This window comes from Rhinoderma darwinii, chromosome 5, assembly GCF_050947455.1.
Source record: "Rhinoderma darwinii isolate aRhiDar2 chromosome 5, aRhiDar2.hap1, whole genome shotgun sequence".
Taxonomy (NCBI): Eukaryota; Metazoa; Chordata; class Amphibia; order Anura; family Rhinodermatidae; genus Rhinoderma; species Rhinoderma darwinii.
The window spans coordinates 300,847,806-300,875,284 of NC_134691.1; the positions used below are offsets into that span (position 1 = coordinate 300,847,806).

At 39.6% G+C, this 27,479-nt stretch overlaps 1 protein-coding gene across 2 annotated transcripts in view; it reads left to right on the plus strand.

Annotated features, from left to right (window-relative positions):
- The window catches only part of NUB1 (negative regulator of ubiquitin like proteins 1), a 47,152-nt gene extending 23,406 nt beyond the window's left edge, over window positions 1–23,746 (plus strand). For both annotated transcript variants that reach the window (XM_075827346.1, XM_075827347.1), the window contains 9 exons: window positions 4,265–4,353; window positions 5,218–5,324; window positions 7,355–7,541; window positions 10,079–10,186; window positions 10,704–10,856; window positions 11,408–11,554; window positions 17,836–17,925; window positions 21,303–21,486; window positions 23,092–23,746. In XM_075827346.1, the coding sequence (XP_075683461.1) occupies window positions 4,265–4,353; window positions 5,218–5,324; window positions 7,355–7,541; window positions 10,079–10,186; window positions 10,704–10,856; window positions 11,408–11,554; window positions 17,836–17,925; window positions 21,303–21,486; window positions 23,092–23,246 (1,220 nt within the window). In that variant the 3' untranslated portion in view covers window positions 23,247–23,746. The remainder of the gene's footprint in view (window positions 1–4,264; window positions 4,354–5,217; window positions 5,325–7,354; window positions 7,542–10,078; window positions 10,187–10,703; window positions 10,857–11,407; window positions 11,555–17,835; window positions 17,926–21,302; window positions 21,487–23,091) is intronic.
- Window positions 23,747–27,479: the final 3,733 nt, after the last annotated feature.

Sequence of the window (27,479 nt, forward strand, 5' to 3'; positions counted from 1 at the left end):
GACGTGCTGTGCTTAAAATAGGCAGCACAAAGTAGGGTCATAGCATGGGGGTACTTAAAGAGGCTCTGTCACCAGATTTTGCAGCCCCTATCTGCTATTGCAGCAGATCGGCGCTGCAATGTAGATTACAGTAACATTTTTATTTTTAAAAAACGAGCATTTTTGGCCAAGTTATGACCATTTTCGTATTTATGCAAATGAGGCTTGCAAAAGTCCAAGTGGGTGTGTTTAAAAGTAAAAGTCCAAGTGGGCGTGTATTATGTGCGTACATCGGGGCGTGTATTATGTGCGTACATCGGGGCGTTTTTAATACTTTTACTAGCTGGGCGTTCTGATGAGAAGTATCATCCACTTCTCTTCAGAACGCCCAGCTTCTGGCAGTGCAGACACAGCCGTGTTCTCGAGAGATCACGCTGTGTCGTCACTCACAGGTCCTGCATCGTGTCAGACGAGCGGGGACACATCGGCACCAGAGGCTACAGATGATTCTGCAGCAGCATCGGCGTTTGCAGGTAAGTAGCTACATCGACTTACCTGCTAACGCCAATGCTGCTGCAGAATCAACTGAAGCCTCTGGTGCCGATGTGTCCGACACGATGCAGGACCTGTGAGTGACGTCACAGATCTGCACTGCCAGAAGCTGGGCGTTCTGAAGAGAAGTGGATGATACTTCTCGTCAGAGCGCCCAGCTAGTAAAAGTATTAAAAACGCCCCGATGTACGCACATAATACACACCCACTTGGACTTTTACTTTTAAACACACCCACTTGGACTTTTGCAAGCCTCATTTGCATAACTACAAAAATGGTCATAACTTGGCCAAAAATGCTCGTTTTTTTAAAATAAAAACGTTACTGTAATCTACATTGCAGCGCCTATCTGCTGCAATAGCAGATAGGGGTTGCAAAATCTGGTGACAGAGCCTCTTTAAATGTAATTTGGCCTGGCTTTGGCTTAGGAACGTGCTCTAGTGCATTGTTACGAAGGTGTATTTAAGGGTGCCTTTACACCTGACTACTGCGCAGAGTGCCTAAACCGTATTTGGCTTTTAAAGCGATTTACCATATTTTTCAGGTGCAAGTTGTGGCCCCAAGTTTTGTACAAGTAAAAACGGGAAAAAAAAAAAGTATTTTAGGCATGGTAGACATCGCGGAATCTTGGGGCCGAGGGCTATTTGATACTCTTCCCGGAAACTCTGGCGCTGGGGAAACTCCTCGAGGTATCCGTTCAACGTATGCCTCTGACGGATGCCATACAGTATGTTCCCATGTTAAAAAAAGTACATCACAGGCTATACTTTTTATTATTTTTTTTGCGGGATCCCTCAGGATGAAATAGCGTACTCTACTCAAGCTATTCCATCCTCCAACAAAAAGTATCCCGACGTAAACCAGCCCAGTGGAGGCCAAAAGGACACTCATGGCCTCCTTCGGGCTAATAAAGCCCTATGTACACGTTTAGCGACGTATACGCTTTCCCGACATACACGCTAAACGCATGGCTAAAACGCAGTGGGAACCTGTATAATAGTGTGAACCTTACCTGTATAATCCATGCAGTAAAAAACCTATATTGAAATAACACGTCTAGTTCACTTTAAGAAGCAGTAAGAGATTTCAGAAGTCTTTATAAACTTCCTGTGAAATTAAGTCCTCTCGTCACTTGTGAATGACCGAACAGAACTCGCTGTTGGAAATGACCAAATATGTAACCATACTATGCTGATACGATGCATATCTCAACTGACGGTGGGGGGCTGCTGGGAAATAAAGATAAAAAATAGCAAAACAAAAGAACAAATCCCGGTTCTACTCTAAGTTCTGTCCCCCATCACTGAACTTTGAAGTTGTATTAATTGGGCATCTCAAAGAGGTTTTTCTTGGTTCCTAATCTTGTCCAGATACCAGAAGTAGATTGTAACACCTTGCAAATAATGAGGGCTGATGCAAAATACACATTAAACGCTGCAGTGTTTTTTCAACCTTTTGCTTTATTACTTATAAAAAATAAAATCTGGAAAATGTATTGTCAGGCAACTATTCATTCAACTTTATCATGTTTGGCTTCATAGGGCACAAAGTAACCAAACTTGTACGTGTGTCCAGCGACAACAGAGTGTTCTGCACTGCTCGAGAAGGCTCAGATTAGAAGTGTTCTTGGAATCAGTTTGTTTTTCAATATTTGTTGGCGACATCTTATTCAGTTTTTTCCATTTTATCATTTTAATTTCCATCAGATGTCTACATCTAAAGGAAGAAAACTCTGATACATTTTATTTGTGTATTAAATGTTAAACTTTGTGGGCCACGTAATCATAAAAGTGCCAATGCGGCTCTTTTGTGTATTGTTTGTCAGTATATTTCTGAATAGTCACAATTTGCCAAAAGATGCTGCAGTATTTCAATTCATATCACAGTTGGGTTATCAGATCCACTCAAACAAACAAAAATAATATACAGTGCTGTGCAAAAGTTTTAGGCAGTTGTGGAAAAATGCTGTAAATTAAGAGTGCTTTAAAAAATAGAAGTGTTAATAGTTGTTTTCATCAATTATCAATATTTGGTGTGACTACCCTTTGCCTATAAAACAGCATTAATTCTTCTAGGTACACTTTCACACAGTTTTTGGAACTCTGCAGGAATGTTGTTTCAAACATCTTGGAGAACTAACCACAGATCTTCTGTGGATGTAGTCTTCCTCAAATCATTCTGTCTCTTAATGGAATCCCAGACAGACTCGATGATGTTGAAATCAGGGCTCTGTGGGGGTCATATCATCACTTTGAGGGTTCCTTGTTCTTCTTTATGCTGAAGTTAGTTTTTAATGACATTGACTGTATGTTTGGCTTCATTGTCCTGCTGCAGAATAAATTTAGATCCGATGCCTCCCTGATTGTATTGCATGATGGATAAGTATCTGCCTGTATTTCTCAGCATTGAGGACACCATTAATCCTGACCGAATCCCCTTGGCCTTGTTTCCATGGCGAAGGTATGGCTTTTTGGCCGCAATTCTTCCATGGAGACCACTTCTGGCCAGACTTTTCCAAACAATAGATGGGTGTACTTGAGTCCCACTGGTTTCTGCCAGTTCGGTGCTGATGGCACAGCGTGACATCTTCTAATTTCCAAGGGAAGTAAGCATGAAGTGTCTTTGATCTGCTGCACTTAGTTTCCTTGGCCGATCATTGCATCTACGGCCCTCAATGTTGCCTGTTTGTTGTGCTTTTTCAAAAGCGCTTGAACAGCACATCTTGAAACCCCAGTCTGCTTTAAAATATTTGCTTGAGAGATACCATGCTGAGGCAGTATAACTACCTTGTGTCTTGTTGCTGTGCTCAGCCTTGCCATGGTGGACCTGTGACATGAAACGGTCTTCCACAACCTCACTATTGTAGCAGAGTTTGCCTGTTCCTCACCCAGTTTTAAGCCCGTTTCAACTTACATATTAAAATAATGATCATTATCACCTGTTTGGTATAATTGGTTTATCATACACCTAACTATAATCCTATAAAATCCATGACTTCGTGCAAGTGTAGCAAATTTTAAAAAAACGTATGAACATGAGGTTCTTAGTAAACATTTTGATCAAACTGTATAAGCCCACTTAGAACCTCACGTTCATAAGTATTTTTTAAATTTGCTTAGCTGTTGTAGATCAAGTATAATGAAATGGATATGCGGTCCAGGTTTTCTTCTTTTTCTTTTATTATTATTATTATTATTATTATTATTATTATTATTATTTTATTTATTTTGCCAAAAACAGCTAAGATCGCTGTAGAGGAAAAAATGGAACTTTCCAGGGTCAATATTTTTGTACTTTTCTTTTGCCAAAATCAGCGCCAGCTTTTGTAAAAAACAAATGTAAATCAATTGGTGTGAACATGACCACAAATGTGTGTAAACCATCCCCATATGTGTATTTTTACCAACTCCTTGTCTTAGCCCTCACCGAATGCGAGCAAAGCCAACCACATTGGCCCCATAACCATGCTTCCTCAACTGCCTTTCAGGAGGGAGTTACTGTGAGCAGTAATTCTACATTGAAAGTTGCATCGCTTTGCACATCCATGGCATTGCTTATACTGTACTGATCTATAGTTGCAGCCTGTATGATAGCCCAGAGCTGCATTAATTGTCCTGCAAAGATCTCTTTTTTTCTAAGGTGAACATAACTTTTAACATTCATACACATGACTCTGCAAGATATTATGTATTACTGATAAGCTGTTTTCATGATAATTCATTTCTTTCAACAGGGGAGACTTCCGATCCAGATACAGTGCCGTACCTGGAAATTGCAAACCAAACGGGGCGTTCAATCAATATGCCTAAAGCAGCAAAAAAGGTAGGATTAGCCTACAAAAGCAAGACCTGAATCTTTATCTGTTGAGCCTACCAACCTTCTCTGCTTTTAAATACTAGAAGGGAAACGTGTATGATTTTGACATTACTAGTGAGGTGCATTAGACACCCTCAGATCAAACCCCCTTTTGTACTCCCTCCTGTGTGGAAATCTCAGGGACTTTGTCGCTTAGTCATTTCAGGACTGGTGTAGCTGTCCCTTTGTCAGTTCCATCACATGCTATGCATATTGCACATTTTAAGACGACCACACATCTAGAAGACTTTTTTTGTTGTGTGGTCATCTCAAAGAGGTTTTCGCTGTCTTTTCGTTTTTTCACATTTTAGATCCTACTTTTGTGGCTTTAAAACTCCATCTGAGTTCTTACAATCTTTAGTATGTCTATGAAAGAAATGATGTACAGTCTCCAGAGTTATCATCGGGCTCAGGGTGGAGCGTGTACTGTATGTGTTTGTCTTTTTACATGTTATTTTCACTTCCGTTAAACAAGATATCTCTCATTTACCACATTTCAAATATCTGATGTGTAAGATTCAATATTTTATCATGTATACACCATTATTGTAGTACTTACAGCCATTTAATACAATTAAGTAACTGGCAGACGTTACTTCATAGCATTGGAAAGAGGGAATTGATAATTACTTGCAAAATGTCAGTACTCCGAGTTGGCAGACAGCTACCATTATACCTTTGGTGATGGGTATAAATCCCACTCTAGAGAACCACCTCTGCAGTTTCTGCCCGTTATTTTTTTGGTTTGGTTTGCACAAACTTATTGCAATTCTGCCCCTGTGTAAAAATGAACATTTCTGACTGTTCTATTGCACAACTTCTTGTTTCCAGGCTCTCATGCTGGCTATGGGATATCATGAAAGGGGAAGAGCATTCCTGAAGAGAACAGAATATGCTTTAGCATTGCCTTTCTTGCTGGATTCAGACAAACACTTCTGGTAAGGGCTGATTCATTCTTATCTGTTTACAATGTTAGATGTTCTCTGTTTTTTTTTCTAAGTAAGATTTTAATCCCCTCTGAGTTGGAGGAAGGCTGTAAAAGTGATAAATGACAGTTCTTAAAAAGAGGATTATGATGGTGAAAATCTAATAAAGTATTTACATGGGTTCCTTATTGTCTCATATTGTTATCTGCAATGTGTCAGGTATGCTGCACTCTGGTTATTCTTTAGATAAGGAAAAATAAACCAAATTTAAAGGGATTATCTACTTTTAGATAACCGCTCTTCAGAATTATGATGGCATGTGTAGCCAATAAACAGGGTCATCATTCTGGATATCTACCATATTTGCTAAACAAAATAACTCTTCTGGACTAGCTCATAAAACATTCCTTTGATGCTATTTTTTCTCGTATTACAATTAACTGAGAATTTTATATAAGGAATTATTCTATACGTGTTCCAGGAGATCAGCCATTTCCATGCTCCTTCTCCTCACTGTCCTAAATCTGGCTGTAAAACAACTGGCTGCAGCAGGAGCCTTGCCCCACTCTGCCCTGTCTGCAGTAGGACTCACAAATAGTTGACTTGTCCCCTTTGATAAACCCTGCCCCTTCTCCATACAAAATGGAATAATTCAGCAGGAAATTAACCCCTGTGTTTCCTGCAGGATTTTTACAAGACACTATGTTTCTGGGACATTCAGAAGATCCTGCAAACTGACAAACAGTGTGAGCAAGTTTATCTCCTTTTTACTTTGTGTTCCTTTAAGAACTGCCAGACCTTTCGTTGAGTGCAATATATTCTCCCTGCTTGTGTTCTTCTTATGGATGCATTTACTTATTGTATGTAAGGTGACAACCCCATAGAAAGCTATAATGGCAACTTTTATATTGCACTGTTGAGTTTATTATCATTTATAGTTCACGTTTAAGCTCAAGAATATTACACGTGATAGAGCGATACCTGGAAGGCAATGTACATAAAATTATTGCTGGGTGTCTTTTCATTTGACAGCAGATGAATATCTCCCCCGGCTTATCCAAAGTCCTTCTGCCTTCTATCTATAAAGGGAAATTTAGTCCAAAGCTGAATATTCATTTTTTTTTTTTTTTTTTGTGTATTCACTTGTATCCTCACTCCCCACTTACATTCCAATTGTTACTGATTGGCGTCTATACGGTATAGAGACCGAGGTGAATAATGCTCTTTGCAACATTTACAGGATACCATTTTGTCAGACCTCAACATTGGGACTTCCTGCCTAGAGATGTAGTGAAAGGGTTAAGCCAGGAGAAATGTAGAGGTGGATGTTAACCCTTTCAAAACCAAGCCCTTTTGTTGCCTGAACCTCCATGTCAAAATTTCTCCTTTTGGAATGCCACATTCTAAGGCTGAATATTATTATTTATTTTTATTTTTTTCGGGAACAAAGAGAATCGGTATCTTTTCATTTTTTACGGGGTTTTATTTTGTAGAGAAAAATAGGATGCAAAAATTCAAATTTCCTAATTTTTTTCCTCACAATATTATCCCTGCTCTCTCCCGTGTATGACCATACCAAATACGTGAACTTTTCCCCACCGACATCATTGATATAATGCTCAAGATAAAGGTCACCATTTTCTAGCGCGTCTTCTACCTTTTAGGTGGTATGTGGGATCTGTAAATGGACGCAAAGCACCCGTGTACAGAAGATGGGGCTCAGCTCGCGAGACAAAAAAGAAGGAAGAAAGCTATGAGCGCTCTGTTTACTGTATTTTGTCACTTCAGGAGGATCTGGCTGACGCAATGTCAGCCTGATCTCTAATGATAGGGCTCTATAGAGCGCAATCTGCCATTAAAGAGGATCACGTCTATGTACATCGCTGCAGCATGAGATATATTCTGCAACAATGTAAATAGCAAGATTGGTGACGTCCGAGGGTTTTTCTGATTTACTTATGATTTTATTGCTTCCCTTTTACTTTATAATAAGTCACATTATTGCTTTCTCTGGCTGAAAACCTTTGTTTCATCTCTTCCAGCGAGTGTGGAACAGATCTACTAGATTCAGTGGATAATTATGCTGTCCTGCAACTTGATATTGTGTGGTGCTACTTTCGCTTGGGACAGTTAGACTGCCTGGATGATGCAGATACAAAACTCAATATGTCCCAGAGATGCTTCAACAAATGCTATGGAGAACACCATGAAAGACTGGTCCACATTAAAGTATGTTGAAAACTCTTCATTGTATACTTGTCTTAAGCTTTACTTACTAAGGAGGTTTTACATGAGCAGATATTGCCGTCTTTACCACTTTTAAGACGAGCGCCGATTGAAAATACAGTTTGTCGATCGGCACTCATTCTAAACTGAGCAATGATCGTTGTTACAATCTTACGTCCCCATGCATTTCCATCATGTCGGCAGCACATCTCCATGTTTACACGGGGAGATGTGCTGCCGACTAGAGACCGTTTTTTTAGCCGCATAAAAGATGCGATCAGCCGATGAATGAGCGGTTCCCTGTTCATCGGCTGATCTTTGCCTTGTTTAAACAGGGAAATGATCACTAACAAGCATTCGTATGAGTGCTCGTTCACCCTATCATTGGCCCGTGTAAAAGAGCCTTTACTTTACTGAAAAGAACACAGATATTCTCTTGTTAATGTAGCTGGGGGCTATAATACAGGGTGTTAATCGGGACCAGTACAAGATAAGTAATGTAACGACTTTACAAAGATACTCAACTTCTTTTCTGTAAATTACTCTATATGTAAGCTGTAATATAGTGTTTAAAGGCAAACACATACTTAAAGGGGTTATCCGGGGACCAAAAATTGCATTGCAATAATATATTTATGTGAACAGAATTTACTTACTAATATACTTTTAATTTAAAATTCTGTACTGAATGGTGCAGTTCAAACCCTGTGAATTGTACCCGTAAGTGCTGGAGCTTTTCTAATAATGATGACGCTCCCACATGGCCCCACGTGACTGAGCTCTTGCTTCATGTGCTGTTTGTGAACATGACCGCAAGGGGCTATCACATTGCCTATTGCTAGCACTTTGATCGGGACTCCAGTACTGCACCTGACGTCCATATTTGATCAATTCAGGGGTTTCCTATCGCTGGAGTTCCCGAGCAGATCATCAGCTGATGCTCTGCCTGAGGACTCCAGCCCTGCTCCCGACATGACTGTCTATATATGGACCGTGACGTTGGCAGAAGTGCTGTAGTCCCCCCCCCCCCAAGGCAGAGCATCAGCTGGTGCTCTGCTAGGGAACTCCAGCGATCGGATACCCCTGAATTGACCAAATATGGACGTTGGGAGCAGTGCTGGAGTCCCGATCAAAGCGCTTAGCTGATGCTCTGCTTGGGACTCAAGCAATCGTTAATGTGACAGCCCCTTGCGCTCATGTTCACGAACAGCACATGAAGCAAGCCCTCAGTCACGTGGGGCCGTGTCAGAGCCTCATCATTATTAGAAAAGCTCAAGCACTTCTGGGAACAATTCAGGAGGTTTGAACTGCACCATTTAGTACAGAATTTTAAATTAAAGTATATTAGTAAGTTACTTCGTTTTACACACACACACACACACACACACACACACACACACACACACACACACACACACACACACACTGCAATGCAATTTGGATAACCCTTTTAAGAATTAATCACCTGTTTACTGGTTTTGTGATAAATATTAGATCAGTGGGGGTCTGACTGCTAGAACCGCCACCAATTGACCCTACCACATGACTGTGATAAGGAGCTTGTATGGCTGGCATTCTGGTTAAACGTGCGTGCTGTCACTCCATACAACGCTATGGATATTCTGGGTAAAGTCGAGTACTCTCACTTCTGTTTCTGTAGCTCTAATAGGGTTGTATGGAGTGGTAATGCGCATACTCGACCGCCATGCCTTAGAATCTCCTCCTTAATTCGACCATGCCAGTGGATAGGTGATACATCATCTTGAATAGAATACACCTTTAGTCTTTCCCTTCTGTCCTTTCAAAGCATGCAATCTGACAACCCTAATGCTTTTATAATATGAATTTTATCTGCTTAGAAATTAGATTTTTTTAAATTCTTTTTTTTTTTTACGACCTCTTGTACATTATGTTGAGGGGTGTGGAATACTGTTTATTTCCTAAAATCAGGAACAAAGCCGCATGACCCTCTTAAATCCGCTCCGCTTTATTTACACATTGTATTATGATGTCCACATTACTATTTTCCCACACTTGTTATTTTTTAGAAATGACTTAATCTGCAAGAGGAGGGTTTTTCTGGATGGAAAAGGATTATTCTACGTGTTTAGTTTGGAGCTTACAACAACAAGCATTTTAAGCAAAGTTTGGCAAATCAAATAACCATTCAGGGGGTAGTTTCTAATGTTCTCTAGTAAAAAAGTGACATGAATACAAGTCCCACTCACTTTAATGGGTGTTTCTACACTGCTATGCCAGACTTTTATCAGTAAATGTTCTATTGTAATAATTGAGGCAGTCAGCTGCCCATATAAACATTGGTGGGAAGTGAGCTTGTCGAGGCTGGGCATGTCTACTATGTTTCTGCCGATGTTTTGCGATAGTGGATATCTTATTTTTTTATAAAAACAACAAGTATAAAAGTGAAAAGTTATACCACAAGCTTATTGAATTTCTACAATAGAAAAACCTCATACTGCTAAGTTTTCTTTAATTTCTGATATTTATTTATTTATTTTTTTCATTTTGACTTGTTGCAGGGGAGTTATGGGAGAGAAAAAGTTCTTTTCCTAAGACTTTATTTCCTGCAAGGGATAGTAAATTACCACAATGGTAAAGCAAGGGAGGCAACTGAGAAACTGTCTGAGGTAAGTAATAAATGGAATTGGGGGACTTCAGTATCCAGAAAGATGATCAAAATTAGAATTATTTAGTTTAGAAGAAAAGACGACTGAGGGGTGACCTAATAACTATGTATAAATATATCAGAGGTCAATCTCATGATCTATTTATACCTAGGACTAATTATAAGAAGGGGCAGCCTCTACGTCTAGAGCAAAGAAGGTTTCTAGTTCTATTCTAGTTTCTCATTCTAGTGATTGTGGAGGTCCCGCTGATCAGACATTTATTACCTGTCCTGTGCAATACCCCCTGTGTACAATTGATACTTATGTTATTGCCCTGTACTCGCTAAGAAAAGAGACGAGGTTAAAAAAAAATTTGAGTACACCTTTGCGGTCATGGTTTGTGATGAGTTACGCTAATCATATAGTGGATGTAGCCGTGCAAATTTGTAATCCAAGCATGTTTTATCTGACTACACAAAAATGTGTATGGGTTAGAGTTTTACAATTTAGATTGATTATGATGAATCTATTCTTTTAGGCCAACAGATTGTATAATGAACTCTCCATAGACCCTTCAAAAGTGGAGACTCTCTTACAGCTTGGATGTTCTGCTCAGGAGGCACGGCTGGCACTAAGAGCATGTGATGGGAATGTGGAGCATGCCGCAAATCATATCGCATGTAAACGAGAGGTACGGTCAGGTTCTATTTATAAGCTTGGAAGGAGGGAGTCCCATTTGGGTGGGACACTAAGTAAAGGGGTGGTCATGAAAAGACAAGTCGAAACTTCTGAAAAAGTGGTACCACGCAACCACCAGTCATACACTTCTTGCCTTCTCTTATTTCGTGCCTTCTCATACCTTCAGTCGCAAAATAATATGGAAATTATCACCTTCTTCATTTGCTAGTGACAACTAGTAAAAAAAAATTACAATTCAGTTTCTAGAACTTGAAAACTTCATGCAAGTTATTTTCTAAGTTATTAGAGACGTAATATTGAAATATATCCACAACTTGCTTAATGCTGAATATTCCAGTTACTATATAAGAACTTATCCATGCTTGAATTCATGGTCTGTAGGTCTACATGAATGCAGAGTTTATTAGCAACATGTTTGCGACTGGTATTCTATAGGAAAGTACAATAAACGTTATAAATTCTATGATCATTGTGATCTGTTTACATACCTAAAGCTTTAACCAATATTTATTTTTACTTATTAAATTCTCAAATGTTTTCTAGGACAAAGCAAAGATACGAAAAGAAGAACGAGACAAGAGGAAGAAGAGGCTGGATAAGATTAATACACTGAGGGGGATGGGGTACTCTGAGACTGCTGCAGCAGAAGCACTAAGTCAAGCTGGAGGAAATATTGATCGTGCAGTTCAGGTACATACATTATCCACTGTTCAAGAACACAAAGTAAACCTTCTCCACCTAAAACACTGACGTCTTTCCGTTTCCAAATCTGAAAAATACCATGTTCAAAAGTGATTAAATCAACTCCGAGGAGCCAAGTACATTAAGTAACTTCCAAAATGGATTTTGGCAGAACTAAATGAGTAAAAAGGTCCGATAAGCCAGAAACATGCATCACTTTGTTTTTTTTTTTCTGTTATATACTGTCATTTTTAATTACAATGAAAACAAATATAAAAACAAATTTGAATACACTTGCTGCTTAAGTCAGAGGTTCGCAAGGAGGATTACATGGAAGCTAAGATGTAAAACAATAATTATTACAGATAACTGCCATATATACACCTGGGGAACACTGGGGGAGCTTTATCAACCATGTTAAGAAAAAGCAAACATGGTACATATTTCACCAAACATGTAGTTTGATAAATTTGGCGCAATCCTCTAGACGTGTTAGACATTTTTCTTTTTCTTACGCCACCGCATGGCTGGTGCTTATATCCGTATTTTGCGCTAAAAAATTGCACACGTTGATAAATTTTACACATTTTAGCACTCCTCTTAGCCACGCCACCTAGGCACTATTCTATAACACAAGATAAATTTGTCACACGCCACATACTTTACTCTTTTTGGGGGGGGGGAATTTATGCCAGAATTGGACGCATTTTGCTAACTATCTGGACAATCGGACGAACAACAAAGTCTTTATCATACAAGTTAAAAAGACTTTGCCAATGTTCTTTTATGCCAGTAGTAATGTGTAGTATGGAATGGAGAGGTATTTCTTAATTTCTTATGCTTCTCCCATATCTAAGTTACGGTGAGAAAGAGGGGACTGCTACAAGTGTCCCTATTATGTGCCTACATTGACCTTTTAACAGGAGTCTCAATTGTTAGTAACCAATTTAATCCAACATGTTTTACTAGTATGGGTTTGCATACGGATGAAATTGCGGTGCCATTAATTTCTATTGGCCATGGACACCTTTCCGTATATTTACGGATGTGAGTCCGTGCCGTAGAAATGATCAGCAAGTTATAGGACATGTCCTATTCTTGTCCGCAATTGCGCCATGGACTCGACCATAGAAGTCTATGGGCGCTTCGTCAGTTGCAAATGGCTACGTGTATCCGTAGCGTCTGATTCGTATTTGCGGACAGCAAAATCCTTTACGGTCATGTGCATGAGGCCTCAGTCCTCCTTTTTTTAATTCTTTATTATATGAGCAAATATCTTTCAGAACTATCGTCTGCTTCTCACTCCCCCAGGTTGTAGTTATGGATTTTAATAAGACATGCCTCCAACTGTTTTTAATATGATAAATCATTGTATGTCTTGCTCTTCAACCACCGTGGTAGCTTGTTTTTATTTCTAGGATTAATGTGCTGTCAGCAGGTTTGGATTATTAATGATCTTTAAATGAAATATTGTGATACCCATCAAGTTGGAAAGGGTGCTGATGTATTTCAAAGAAAATGAGTAATCGGTTATCCCAGACAGCTACTCTAGCATCATCCGGCATACCAATGGTTTATCATTGGGGAAGTTACATTTCCCTGTGGACGAAGTGTGAGAATTAAGTTAGGTTTTTATCTGTCGTAAAAAAGCCATAACACAGCGGCAGAGTCATCGTATGACCGATACCAGCATCGCCCAGCCCCATAGATTTACAAGGCGATCCGTCGTTTTGACGCCAAGAATAGTGCTGCGTGCTTAAATTGATTTTCACAAGTCGCCCAATTATTAAACATATTTTTTCTGCTCACGTGTGGATTTGTTTCAAGTTGTACTGTATGCATGTATTAAGTTATTTACTATTTGCCCACAGCATTTGTATATTGTTTTCAATAGAAACTTTTTACCTCCACTAGACACTACCACTCTAAATTCAAACTCGCCAAGACTCTTCACACCGCCCCCATTGACTCACCAGTTGACTGCGGTGGCAAGGGGTTATTCTACCCTTTATGGATGTTATTCCACAAGATTCAGGACAAGAAGATCTTCTTTGGATTTCCAAAATTAACAATAGAGCTCTATTAATTATCTGTTGATGGACAGTTATGCTGATCAGAAAGCTGACTGAATAGTTCTCACCTGAAGAAACCTTCAGGTCAGATAATGGCCTTTAGACTGTGAATGTGAGAAAGGGTTGTTGAAGAGTCCTTTACACCGGCCAATATTGGCCATAAAAACAAGCGCCAGCTTATTGATCAGCGCTCGTTTGCTCCTTTCACAAGGAGCAATGATTGGTTGTGTATGGAGACGAGTGATCGTTATTATGATCGCTCGTCCACATGCATCTCCACCATGTCAGCAGCATATCTCCCAGTTTATACAGGGGATGTGCTGCCGACCACGATAATATTTTGTGCTGCCGACCACGATAATATTTTGTGCTGCATAAAATATACGATCAGGGCAATGATCGGGAACGAACATTCATATGAACGCTAATTTGCCCGATCTTTGGCCCATGTAAAAGGGCTAAAACTGGACATTGTGCTCCTGTCTGCAGTTTCTGCCAAAGAACAATAGAGCACAAATATTTAATTCCCATATAAATAGTTATTTAGATATGAAATAATAGTAGTAGTGGTAATAATTATTTTGCCACATTTGCCCCTTTTAGGGGCATAATCCTAGGAGAAGTACAATTTCCCTTTCCGTACCTCAGCGACTGTATGCTCAGAGTCTATACTGACATAAAACTGACCTACGTGTAACACATTTGTTTCTCTGCAAATGAGTCTAAATGTGAAGTATTTTTATCACTGAATACATCCGTATTATATGTATCAAGTGATTTAAAAAAATAATATAGATGAAATTTTAAAGTACTTTTCCTATGCTCCCCTTCGATTTGGCTTCAAGATAATATCTTATGAAAACATAGATTATTCCTAGAAAAAGTCACAAGATGGTGATGATCGCAAGTGCTGGAATGACCTGTAACCTTCTCAGTCATTGGATTTCAATCTGGAATAGAAATCATGGTACTTGATATCCGTCAATTCCGACTGGAATGTGTGCGCTATAGATTTTCATAGTGTTGCAGACCTGTATATGATGTCATGATAAAAATCCAAACGTTTTCTTTTGGTCCTGAAAATGGAATGTTGAAAGTAGACCTGTCGTCCCAAATTAAGAACATTACCACTTTAAGTAACAAGTACTGTCATCTCTTCTCCGCTATGAAAAAAAATGAACAAATATCTAGGGACTAAACAGTTAATATTTCTTGTATAAGATTATCGCTCTTACTATATCAGTTCATAGATAATTTGATCAAGACTGTTCTATTCATTTCTTACTCTCACACCTAAAGTACCGCAGTCACACTGATGCCTAAAGCAGTTTTGCAATGCGAGGACCCTGCAGACCACCGTTTCCTGGACCCCTGAAATATTTAGACACTTTATTTTTTCGCCCGACAGATGCAGCGAATGTATAGCCCCTATGCCATACAGTTGCATACGTCACCCATAGACTCAGACTCTAAAAACGAAAACATCTGCTGTGCAGTATACTTCTTTAACCCCTTAGTGACCAGCCCATTTTAGGCCTTAATGACCAAGCTATTTTATTCGTTTTTCTATAGTCGCATTCAAAGAGCTATAACGTTTTTATTTTTTCGTCTACATAGCTGTATGAGGACTTGTTTTTTGCGGGATTAGTTGTGCTTTTTAATGGCACCATTTTTGGGTACATATAATTTTTATATTAACTTTTATGAACCTTTTTGGGGGGGATTATAAAAAAAACCTGAAATTCCGCCATTGTTCTATGCGTTTTTAAATTGACGCCGTTCACTGTGCGACGTAATTAACATGTGACCTTTATTCTATGGGTCGGTACGATTACGGCGATACCACATATGTGGAGGTTTTTTTATGTTTTACGACTTTTGCACAATAAAAACACTTTTGAACTAAAATTATTTGTTTTTGCATCGTCGCTTTCCAAGAGCCGTAATTTTTTTCTTTTTCCATCAATGTAGTGATTTTTTGGGCTTGTTTTCTGCGGGACAAGACGTAGTTTTGAATGGTACTGTTTTGGGGTACATGGGACTTATTGATTCATTTTTATTATGACTTTTTTGGGGGGCAATGGAGAAAAATTCCAATTTCGCCATAGTTTTTTGCGTTTTTTTTTTACGGTGTTCACTTTGCGGTTTAAATTACATATTAACTTTATTAATGGAGTCATTACAGTCGCGGCGATACCACATATGTGTACCTTTTTTTTTTTTTTTTTTTACACTTTGACTAAATAAAACCACTTTTTAAGGAAAAAAATGGTTTTATTTATTTTTTTTACTGTACTTTTTATTAATAATCTTTATTTCACTTTGATGACTGATTTTATTAGTCCCATTGCCTGTCAGTGTAAATCTGACAGGCAATCTGTTAGGACGTGCCTCCGGCGCGTCCTACAGGCATATGTCCAGGGCAGACCTGGGGGCTTTTATCAGTCCCCCGGCTGCCATGAAACCCCATCGGAGACCCGCGATTGCATTCGCGGGCCGCCGATGGGTGACAGAGGGAGCGCACTCCCTCTGTAAACAAAGTTAAATGCCGTGGTCGCTATTGACGGCGGCATTTAACGGGTTAAACAGCCGCGATCGAAGTAAACTTCGATCGCGGGCGTTGGAGCAGGAGCTCAGCTGTCATCAGACAGCAGAGCCCCGGCTCCTAACCGCACGGGAGACCCGTGCAGGACTTAGACTAGGCTGACGTGAAAAGGCGTCAGCCTAGCCTAAAGCCCAGTAGTGAATCACGTAAAAAGGCGTATTAGTGGTCACTAAGGGGTTAAGGGATGCCTCTGCAGTGAAATACATAGTTGACTATGCTTTTCAATACAGTTAAAAAAATTAATGCTGACGCTTAGCAACTGGACGTATGCAAAAAGGACTCCCTTTTTACCCTATGAATATTCTCAGCACAAGCACCGAATGTGGTGTGAACATAGCTTTAAGAATGTGAGATATTGGGGTTTAAACAATAACTCCAGACTCACCCCATTTTTCTGCTAGTTAACAGTTACATGCAGATACATAATAAGCAAATCTCAGTTTTTTTTTATTTTTATAGTTAAAAGTTTTTTTTAACTCAACAGCCATGTTTTTTTCTCTGCATTCTCTATCTGGATTTCTGCTTCCATTGATTTGTACTGTGTGAATTAATAAGAGCGGCTTCGGCATGTCTCTCCACACAGAGAAAGGCAGGAAGGACGTTTTATATCTGTCTAAATCATTTTGAAATCCAAATCCTAATCTACTTCTCTACCAGCAAAGTGACCGCTACATCACACTGCGATGTAAGCACAGAGATGGTGGTCACCTTGTTGTCACATGGATTCGGTGGGATAAGATAGTTCCCTTTAAAGGGCTTATATCACAAATAATATGTTTAGTTAGACAAAGCACCTTATGAAACATGGTTTTTATTGTAATTCATTAAAAAAAATTCTGTAACAAGATATTACATTATTAACTTATTATAGCGCTCCCCCTTACAGCGCGTCCACATTATTCTTCCTAGGCCATTTTCAGAGTGTTCTCTGCTTCTCCGACGTTCTCCTTCTCTAACCAGCAGAGAAGACGCTAAAGACTATGGGACAACCTGCTCACCAGCAGGGATCCCTCCGCACCGCCAAAGATGAGACACCGCAGGGAAACAAGAGCAGTGAAACGGGTCATGCGTGTCCACCTCTTAATGCTTTGTAAGGTAGATGCACTATTGTGGAGCACTGAAACACTAGGTGGCGCTATAATGAGTTTATAAATGTCAGTGTCCATACAAAACAGGTTTGAAATTAGGTGCTTTATTTAACTAGGTATAATATTATTCATGGAATAACCCCTTTAACCTCAATTTTATAGATTTGGCGTGGAGTAAGCCTTAGGTTTTTTAAATCAAATGTTTTTTTTATTGATTTTCAAAAGTTTTACAGTAAAATACAAAACTGAACTTACAAAACACTTCCCTAACCCTCCCTCCAGGCACAATCACATATGAAACAGAAGAATGGGGTTATACATATTTCAAACAGCAAGAAGGCAGTTCACGAGAGAAAAACCTAAGGGCCTGTTCACATCAGCGTTGCCCTTCCGTTAAGGGGTTCCGTTGGAACTTCTTCACTTATGAAAAAGCCTTGGGTTTAGTCAAGTGTATAACATTTAATTATATGATTGACTTGTTTTGTAAATTATTTGATTGACAAGTGTTTCTTGTTACGATAACAGATTCTCCTTGATAACCCGGACCTGCTAATCCCCAGTGATAATCCAGATGGCCATGGCTCATACGATGTTTCTCAAGAGAGTATTGATCAGGTACGAGTGTGTTATATTTATGTATTTTCTAATAAAAAAGGGCAAATTCTTTCAAGATAACCAACAGATGCTATTTTTCATACACCGACCACGTTCATGTTCCTTCTTTTTTTAACTTGAATATGAGGAGGTTTCTGTATGAAGCCGAGCGAATATGACTATATATAATAATAAAAAATATTAAATGAAATGATAAAAATAAAACCGAATTGCCAAGCCTGATGATTCCACTTAGTGAAGGAAATAATTATTTGATCCCTTGCTGATTTTGTAAGTTTGCCCACTGTCAAAGTCATGAACAGTCTAGAATTTTTAGGCTAGGTTAATTTTACCAGTGAGAGATAGATTATATTTAAAAAAAAACAGAAAATCACATTGTCAAAATTATATATATTTATTTGCATTGTACACAGAGAAATAAGTATTTGATCCCCTACCAACCATTAAGAGTTCAGCCTCCTGCAGACAAGTTACACGCTCCAAATCAACTTGGTGCCTGCATTAAAGACAGCTGTCTTAAATGGTCACCTGTATAAAAGACTCCTGTCCACAGACTCAATGAATCAGTCTGACTCTAACCTCTACAACATGGGCAAGACCAAAGAGCTTTCTAAGGATGTCAGGGACAAGATCATAGACCTGCACAAGGCTGGAATGGGCTACAAAACCATAAGTAAGACGCTGGGTGAGAAGGAGACAACTGTTGGTGCAATAGTAAGAAAATGGAAGACATACAAAATGACTGTCAATCGACATCGATCTGGGGCTCCATGCAAAATCTCACCTCGTGGGGTATCCTTGATCCTGAGGAAGATGAGAGCTCAGCCGAAAACTACACGGGGGGAACTTGTTAATGATCTCAAGGCAGCTGGGACCACAGTCACCAAGAAAACCATTGGTAACACATTACGCCGTAATGGATTAAAATACTGCAGTGCCCGCAAGGTCCCCCTGCTCAAGAAGGCACATGTACAGGCACGTCTGAAGTTTGCAAATGAGCATCTGGATGATTCTGAGAGTGATTGGGAGAAGGTGCTGTGGTCAGATGAGACTAAAATTGAGCTCTTTGGCATTAACTCAACTCGCCGTGTTTGGAGGAAGAGAAATGCTGCCTATGACCCAAAGAACACCGTCCCCACTGTCAAGCATGGAGGTGGAAACATTATGTTTTGGGAGTGTTTCTCTGCTAAGGGCACAGGACTACTTCACCGCATCAATGGGAGAATGGATGGAGCCATGTACCGTCAAATCCTGAGTGACAACCTCCTTCCCTCCACCAGGACATTAAAAATGGCTCGTGGCTGGGTCTTCCAGCACGACAATGACCCGAAACATACAGCCAAGGCAACAAAGGAGTGGCTCAAAAAGAAGCATATTAAGGTCATGGAGTGGCCTAGCCAGTCTCCAGACCTTAATCCCATCGAAAACTTATGGAGGGAGCTGAAGATCCGAGTTGCCAAGCGACAGCCTCGAAATCTTTATGATTTACAGATGATCTGCAAAGAGGAGTGGGCCAAAATTCCATCTAACATGTGTGCAAACCTCATCATCAACTACAAAAAACGTCTGACTGCTGTGCTTGCCAACAAGGGTTTTGCCACCAAGTATTAAGTCTTGTTTGCCAAAGGGATCAAATACTTATTTCTCTGCGCACAATGCAAATAAATATATATAATTTTGACTATGTGATTTTCAGGTTTTTTTTTATATATAATCTATCTCTCACTGGTAAAATTAACCTAGCCTAAAAATTCTAGACTGTTCATGACTTTGACAGTGGGCAAACTTACAAAATCGGCAAGGGATCAAATAATTATTTCCTTCACTGTACATGATGCGTGTAGGCAGCTGGAAGACCTTTATACACCAACGTCAAACTCTGGTGTTAAAATATGTTTAGATGTGAGTATTAAAACTAAACGGTTTACTAGAAACTAGTGTCAAAAGAGCCTTTCAATATGGATCCCTCCACCCTGTAAACGTGGCATGTAATATTTACCGCGAAGTTCAATTAATCTGCCATCCAATAGTCTTGAAATCCTGACAATCCAGAACTTGTTTTTATCATGAAACTGCTTGACAATCTTACATTTTACAAGACCAGAACCTGAAGACTGAGCAGAGAATGAATAAGAAGACTCCTCTGATTAGAATAAGGCCTCGTGCTGTACCTGGTGCCGCTCCATACTACGGAGCCACAGAGAGGCCTAATGAATCAGTGGTATAATAATGCCCCTTGCACCTGTACCAGTGCCCTATTACAGCACCATAAAACACAGCAATAATATGACTGTGTGCAGGAGACCTTGGCATTTCATTTGGTATTCCTCATGTCATTTTACCTACTTTTGTATGGTCCAATACTTTGGAATATATAATCCATCACCGATCAGGTCTCGTTAATCCTGGATTAAAGTAACACTAAAGTATTCATTTTTCCAAGACACCATTAAAGAAAGCTCCAAGTAGACATAAATATATAGTATAATGGTCTGGGATCGTTTTTGGCAGTGAGCTAATGTATTCTCTTCAGTTCCAAGCTATCATGTAACATGGTTTTAAGTTGCACAGCAACCACCTGGATGTTACAACCCAGATCATCGCTCTTTCGAAGCTATGCATCGCTCTGCACGTCCGGACAGGGGATCAGGTCTACAGAAATGCTGATGTCCCTGCTTGAGACAGCGCTGAGAAATATGACATGTTAAATACACATAAGGAGGTAATAAAGACCATTTGGCTATTACTTGCAGAATAAGGAGAAAGCAAAGCGGATTAGCCAAAGATTTATTCTCCATGGATCAAAAGTGGACTTTTCCCATCTATTTTCTGTGCCAGTGTTCACGTAGGGATTGTTCTATAAGCAACGGCTGTGGGTCTTGGGGGGCTTCATATAATATTTCCGGCAGCTACCATAAGAACTGTATAACAAACGTTCCCAACTGCACATATGAGCCCAGATCGTGTTAACAGTTGTTCAATACATATCCAATATAGGGAATGGGAGATAACCAACTACAAATTTAGGAATCCGAAGATAAAGTCAAAGGGTCAAAACGCTCGTTGGTGCGCCACAGTCCCTTTTGTTCTAGCTATCAGTGGGGTCACAGGGCACAAATATTCAACAATGACCTTTCCAGCATCTTAGTGACCTGTCAAAAGATGTTTAAAGAAGAGACTTCCCTTCACATTGAATTCTGATGTCTGACGGCTCACTTTTTTCCAATATGTTATTTTGTCTGCAGTCATTTATATTAAACTATTTTAAGTAATTTATCTTTAAACCTGATAATTTCAAAGATTAATCTGATGGAAGAAGTGTTTGCTCTTTCTGTACTGTGACCAAAAAAAAAAGTCTACATCTCTTTATTTCCTAGTTGGTGTATTTTGGGTTTTCTCCTGAGGCAGCAAAGGAAGCGCTCCAGCTTTGTATGGGTAACGTTGAATTAGCTTCTCAGATTCTGACTCATCACCAAGGAATCCTCCCTCCTCACATACTCCAAGACTTGAAAAATTCTCCGATATCAAAAGAGTCTCATGCATCGTCTACAGAATCTGCAGGTATAGTATGTCTTACACCAGGGCTCGATGGAGACTTGTGCTATATGTTGTCTGATAGATGAGGCATGAACCGATGTTGCATGGAGCAACCTATGTGCGTTTTATGTTACTTTTATTATCCCCCACCTCATTTGTCAGTAGAAATTGCATGTGAAGTTATTGCATAGGATAGTTTAGGGAGGCCTGCTACAGATTTTGCATTGTAGCCCAGGAGCTTTAAAGGGTTTTCTGGTCATGGGACGTTTTTTCATACTGATCACCTATCCACAGGATGGTCAGTATATAATCGGTGGGGGTCCGTGACCAGGAGTTACACGGTGTTCGGAGCCGGAAACAGCAGGCTCTGAGCCTCTGACCACTGTATAGCGGTTGTGCTGCAGTACTGAACTCTGTTCCTATTCAAGTGAATAGGATCAGAGCTGCAGTAACCTAGCACGGCTACTATACAGTGGTCAGAGCCACCTGCTTCCAGCTTTGAATACAAAGGTCCGAAAATCTATTTGATTTGGCATTTGTCCCAACCATGTGAATTGTTGTTTTTTTTTATGGTCCGCAGGTGGAAGTAAAAGGCCAAAAAGATTGGGGAGGTAGTTAAACTATTGAGGATTTTCTGAGGGTTTGTAGTAGCCCTAACCGCTATCTTCATAAATGTAAATACAGTCTGCAATAATATTGGCAGGACCAAGGCCTTTAGATGCCTGAATTCCCACAGCAAAATTTCACCTTTTAGAATTACACTTTTCTAAAGTCAAAGTGTTCAGTCGGGCGCCGGATATTGCGCTTACATTTTTCTTGCTTTTCTTTTTCCGGAATGGACAGAATGGAAAAGCAAGTGCAGATGTAAACCGAGCCTAGCAATACCAAATATGTGTACTTTGTCCGATATAATACTGTACATTGTTGCTATAATCCTGAGAACAGAAGTCTCCAATTATTTTAATGTCTTTCACCTTTAGATAGTATATGAGATCTGTAAATGGGTGCTGTACTAGTGTACGACATTTTACTTATTGTAGGTGTTAAAGCAGATCTGGACGGGGGATGGGAGGAATACAATTTGTGACTGCTAATAATTTTGTGTTACACATTTTGCATGGCCATTACAACAACACTAGTAGCAATAATCTTTATATAAAGGAATGCTGGGAGCACACCGCTCATGTCCTCCCAGCATGCTCCTCTCCCCCAGGTTACAGTCGAAGGACCATGATGTCGTTGCGATGTCACAGATTTTCATGGCCTGCATGCAGATAGGAAACTTTCTGCATTTGGATTTCAGCGCTGAACATGGTGCTCACTTTGAGAGCTGTGTATGGCGCTTTTTTGTGAGAGTGCTGATCATTTCCACACCGTCAGGCTGACACAGCGTCCGTCTTCTCTCTTTAATGGCAGACCAGTATACAGCGCGTTCTGCCATTAAACTTAAGACACTAGATTTGTGCCCTTACTGCATGGGACATTGGTTTTCAGGACGTGTACATCCAGTTTTCCTCTAGTCAAAGAATGCAACCCCTGTTTTTTTTTTATTTCAGTCACATAGTGATTAAAAATGTATTTACATATACTATAGAAGCTAAGATATGATTCTTTTGTTTTTCTATTCAGGGACAAGCACGTCCTCTTATAATGAACCAGATATTGACCCCGTTAAAGAAATTTTGGATGATATTCCTGAACATGAAGAGGATTACCTGGATTTAACCTTAGATGAAGAAGGACTCGTTCTTGTGGAATACCTTTCTTATCTTGAAAAGATCTGATCTATATTGTGTTTGTATAAACTCAAAAGGTCTTTCAGTTTCTTAATAACAATTCTATTCTTATTCTTTTTAAGGCACCTTATACTAATGAGATTTATTTTATTATTTGTGTAGTTGATGCTTCTTTGATTTAACGGGGCTGTCTCATCAAAGATATTGTGACATATTCCTAGGATGTGATACCAATGTCCAATCAGCGCGAGCCTGACCGCTGTGACCCTCACTTGTCGCTAGTGGCCATTTATGCCATTTGCGGCCGTCCAGAAAAAGCCAAGCAGAGCCAGCACTGGACAAAGTGGTTTACCTTCCCACAATCGATATACCACCAATGTTTTTGATTAGACAAGCCCTCTAGAGGGATTATCCAATGTTCAAAAACAAGGTCTGCTTTTATTCCAGAAACAGTCTTGTCCAATAACTGTCTTGTATTGCAGCTCAACCCCATTCTCATTAATAGGGGTGAGGTGCAATACCCAACAAAGCCCATTGATAAAAGTGGCAGACATCTGGGACCCGCACCTATCTCTAGAATGGGGCCCAACAAACCTCCGTTCTACTGCTCAGTGTTGTGGCTGAAGCGTCTGATTTCCGACCATGAATTATGGGAACAGTGTAGCTCGCATGCTACGCTGCTACTGTAACTGCCATTAACTACTATGGGGGTTACGGAAACCGCATAGCTCAATACACAATACAGAGCGGTAGAACAGGGTTTAGGGGGCCCCGTTCTAGAGATAGGTGCGGGTCCCAGAGGTGGGACCCGCATCTATCTGACATTTATGACATATCCTGTGGATATGTCATAAATGTCTCTGATGGTAAAACCCCTATAAGGTTACCATAGTGTGACCCTCTACTATAGTACAAATTGAGTAAAGGGCAACTATTGTACAACCGAGACCATATTACAGATATTTTGCAGCGAAAACTTTTGATCTGATCCTACACCAGCAGCTGTCAAAGGAATTCTATTCTACGTGTGCTGACCACAACCTTTTTTTCTATAATCCATCTGGTAATAGTATTGCAATCCTAGTATCAGGCTAACTATCTAATCTAAGCAATTTTACATTGTACTACATCCCACTTTAAACCGGCCATATACAAATGCCCCATGTCGTCACCCGCGTCCCGCTGTCTCTGAACATAATTGCACTTAGAGGGCATGACAAAAAAATATTAATTCGACCTCCATAATTAATAATAAACTCACGTTTTTATCTGGACTCTTTTTAAAGCCTTTTGGACACCTCACGTATTTTTGCATTTTTTTAACTGCATTTTTTTGTTCATCTTTATGTTACATGAATTCGATTTTTGAAAACGTTACCTTTTTTGGGTTTGCAGCATTTTTTATTTTTAAACTGCGGCATGCCCTATCTGTCCGTTTTGTTGTGGCTTTCCTCCATTTAGTTCCACAGGGTAAAACCATTGCATTAGAGAACTTGCATGCAACAACACTGATCGCAGCGTTCCATAGAAACCTAGAGATATAACCAAAGTTCTTCTTTAGATTTGCATGCACTCTTAATTGAGGTTTTGTGATGGCGTACCTTTTCTCAAAGTGTTTCTATTTGTGATTGTCGTTTTTTTCGTTGGCAAGACTGCTACCGGCACCACAGTTGGCAAATTGCATCGTTCCAACATAATCAACCCTTGTAAAGCGACGCATCTTTTGGCTTTAAAAAAAATGATTATTCTAATAACTAATAATTATTATCATTAAAGGAACATTCCAGGCATTACTTATACGCTGTTTTATGCCTGAGGGAGCTGTAATTGGCACAAAAATTCAGAGAAAACCAAAGAGAAAATTTCGGTGTCATGCACCACCCACCTCCGGCTCTGCACGAAGCATAACACATTGTATCAGTTTTGCAGAGTGTTCCTTTATAAAAAAAAAATACATGCAAAAAGTAGCTATGGCGCCTGGCTTTATTGGAGCAGTATAGCTGTAGAATATTTTAGCATTTTGTTTTATCTTTATACATAATAATAGTTGTCATTGGTGATTTAGTTGGCTGGAATCTGATTATTGCACATCGTTTCTATTACTTTATATCTTTTATATAAAGTCGGAGTCTGACATTTGACCCTACGTGACTTGTCCATAATAAAGGCCAGGAGTAGTTTGTTTGACAGCACACATCTTAACATGTACAAAACACTAAAGTGCCTTATATAAATAGTATACTTCATGTACTGGAGCTTGACTCACACATACATTTGCACTGTTGTGTAGCATTGCACATACTTTTGTCATTGAAATTTATGTGACCATTTTTGAAAATGATATCCACCTCGGCATCCATAATTTTATTGCTTCAGTGCATATAAAATGTAAAAAAATATTTAAACATTTTGCAAGCAGTTTTGATTAAAAAATAAATAAATATCCTATCAAATTGTGTATACAGCTCCTATGCAGACTTATGTGTCAGGCTATGGTTACAGACTACAAACAAACCCTGTGTGTAGACTGATCTTTTCTAAACACACACACACACACACATACACATACACACACACACACACACACACACATGCACGATCTATGGACAGTAGGAGAGGGGGCAGCTGAAGGGAGTAACACAACTGCAGGTTCAGAGTAAACAGAATTTTTTTTGTCTGTTACCATGGAGACACTGGTCTGCAAAGGATCTGTATACACACACAACGGGAGGATATTTCTAATTAGGACTAATTGCAAAGTTGCTTTTATTTTTTTTATTTTTGATGCATTCAATCAAGAAAACCAAATGGTTACATGTGTACATAGCCTTTAAAGTTTATTGGAAATTAGAAATGTGTTCACAAATTCTTATTTTTCATTTTAAGAGATTCTAACTACCAAGTAGGATATTAAGATATGATTAATATGATTGATTTGTCTCATGTTTGTTTTATGAATTAATTACATTTGATGTTGAAGATATTGTTATATGTGGTGAAAATTAAGAAAGTCACTGTTTTGATGTAATGGCCAACATTTTTAAAGCACAACGTAGTGTTAAAAATTTCTCCTGCCAAGTTGTTAACCATGTTATTTAACAAATGAAAAAGGAGCGGTCAATTGGAATGTTTGTTTTGCATGTCCCATGGGATTGAACACCGCTGGGAGTGCCCTCCGAAAAATCGTACCACTTTAAAGCAGTGCCGTAAAAAGAAAAAAAACTTTCATACTTACCCCCTCCCTCTTCTCTGCGCGCAGTCCGGCCTTCTGGGATGACGTTGTAGGCCATGTGAGCGCTGCAGCCTGTGATTGGATGCAGCGGTCACATGGGATGAAATGTCATCCCAGGAGGCTGGACTGGAGAAGAAGCAGGAAACTGTGGGCAAGTATAACTTTTTTTCTTATTATTACTTGCAATTTGCGAAATGTCGCAACGCACATCACTTTGTTGCGGGTTTAAGCACCCCATTGAATTCAATGGGAAAATCCCGCAACAGAAGAGCTGCGATTCCGCAGCAGTAACTGACACGCAGCAGTTGAGGAAACTGCACCGCAGGTCAATTTTTTTCGGTGGCTTTTTTCCCGCTGTGTGGGGATGAAACTTCACCCACACTGCTGCTACTGTAATATGTGCAGATTTTCCGCAATTAATCCGTTGCAGGAAATCTGCAGTGTTTACGCCGTCTGTGTTCGTACCCTTACCCTGTCAATCAGTGCTGACAGTACCAAACCGTTTAGGGACACACCATATTGACAAGGAGAATGGTAAAGCACTGTTAACTTATTGATACATTTCCCAGAGGGATAATAGAGGAACTACACAATGTAGAGCTCTCAGAAAAGATGCTCAAGCGTGGTTATTTATTGGGAATACAAGTATTTACCAAAACAGACATATCAGGAAAGCTGACAGATTTTCTTTAACAGAAGAAGCGAATGCAATCGTTTACATTTGCAGATGATTTTGTTTTAGGGGAATGCTCTTCATTCTTTCACAGAAGTGGCAGCTGCCAAGGAGCCTGCAGTAGTATTTCATGCTGCCAATGGATTAGTTGTGATCCAGGCACATCACTAAGTAATTTTATAAATTAACTGCATCTTTAGTATAATTGGGCTTTGTTCACACAACGGAATATTCACGCTGATTCAGACTCGTTTTCCATGTCTCAATCCGCGTGAATTCAGTCAGTAACGAGGCTTCAAATGTCAAAGGAGAATTTTCAGCGGGTGAAATAGCAAAGTGACTTCACTTCTTGACACCGTTTCCATGGTGTATTCCG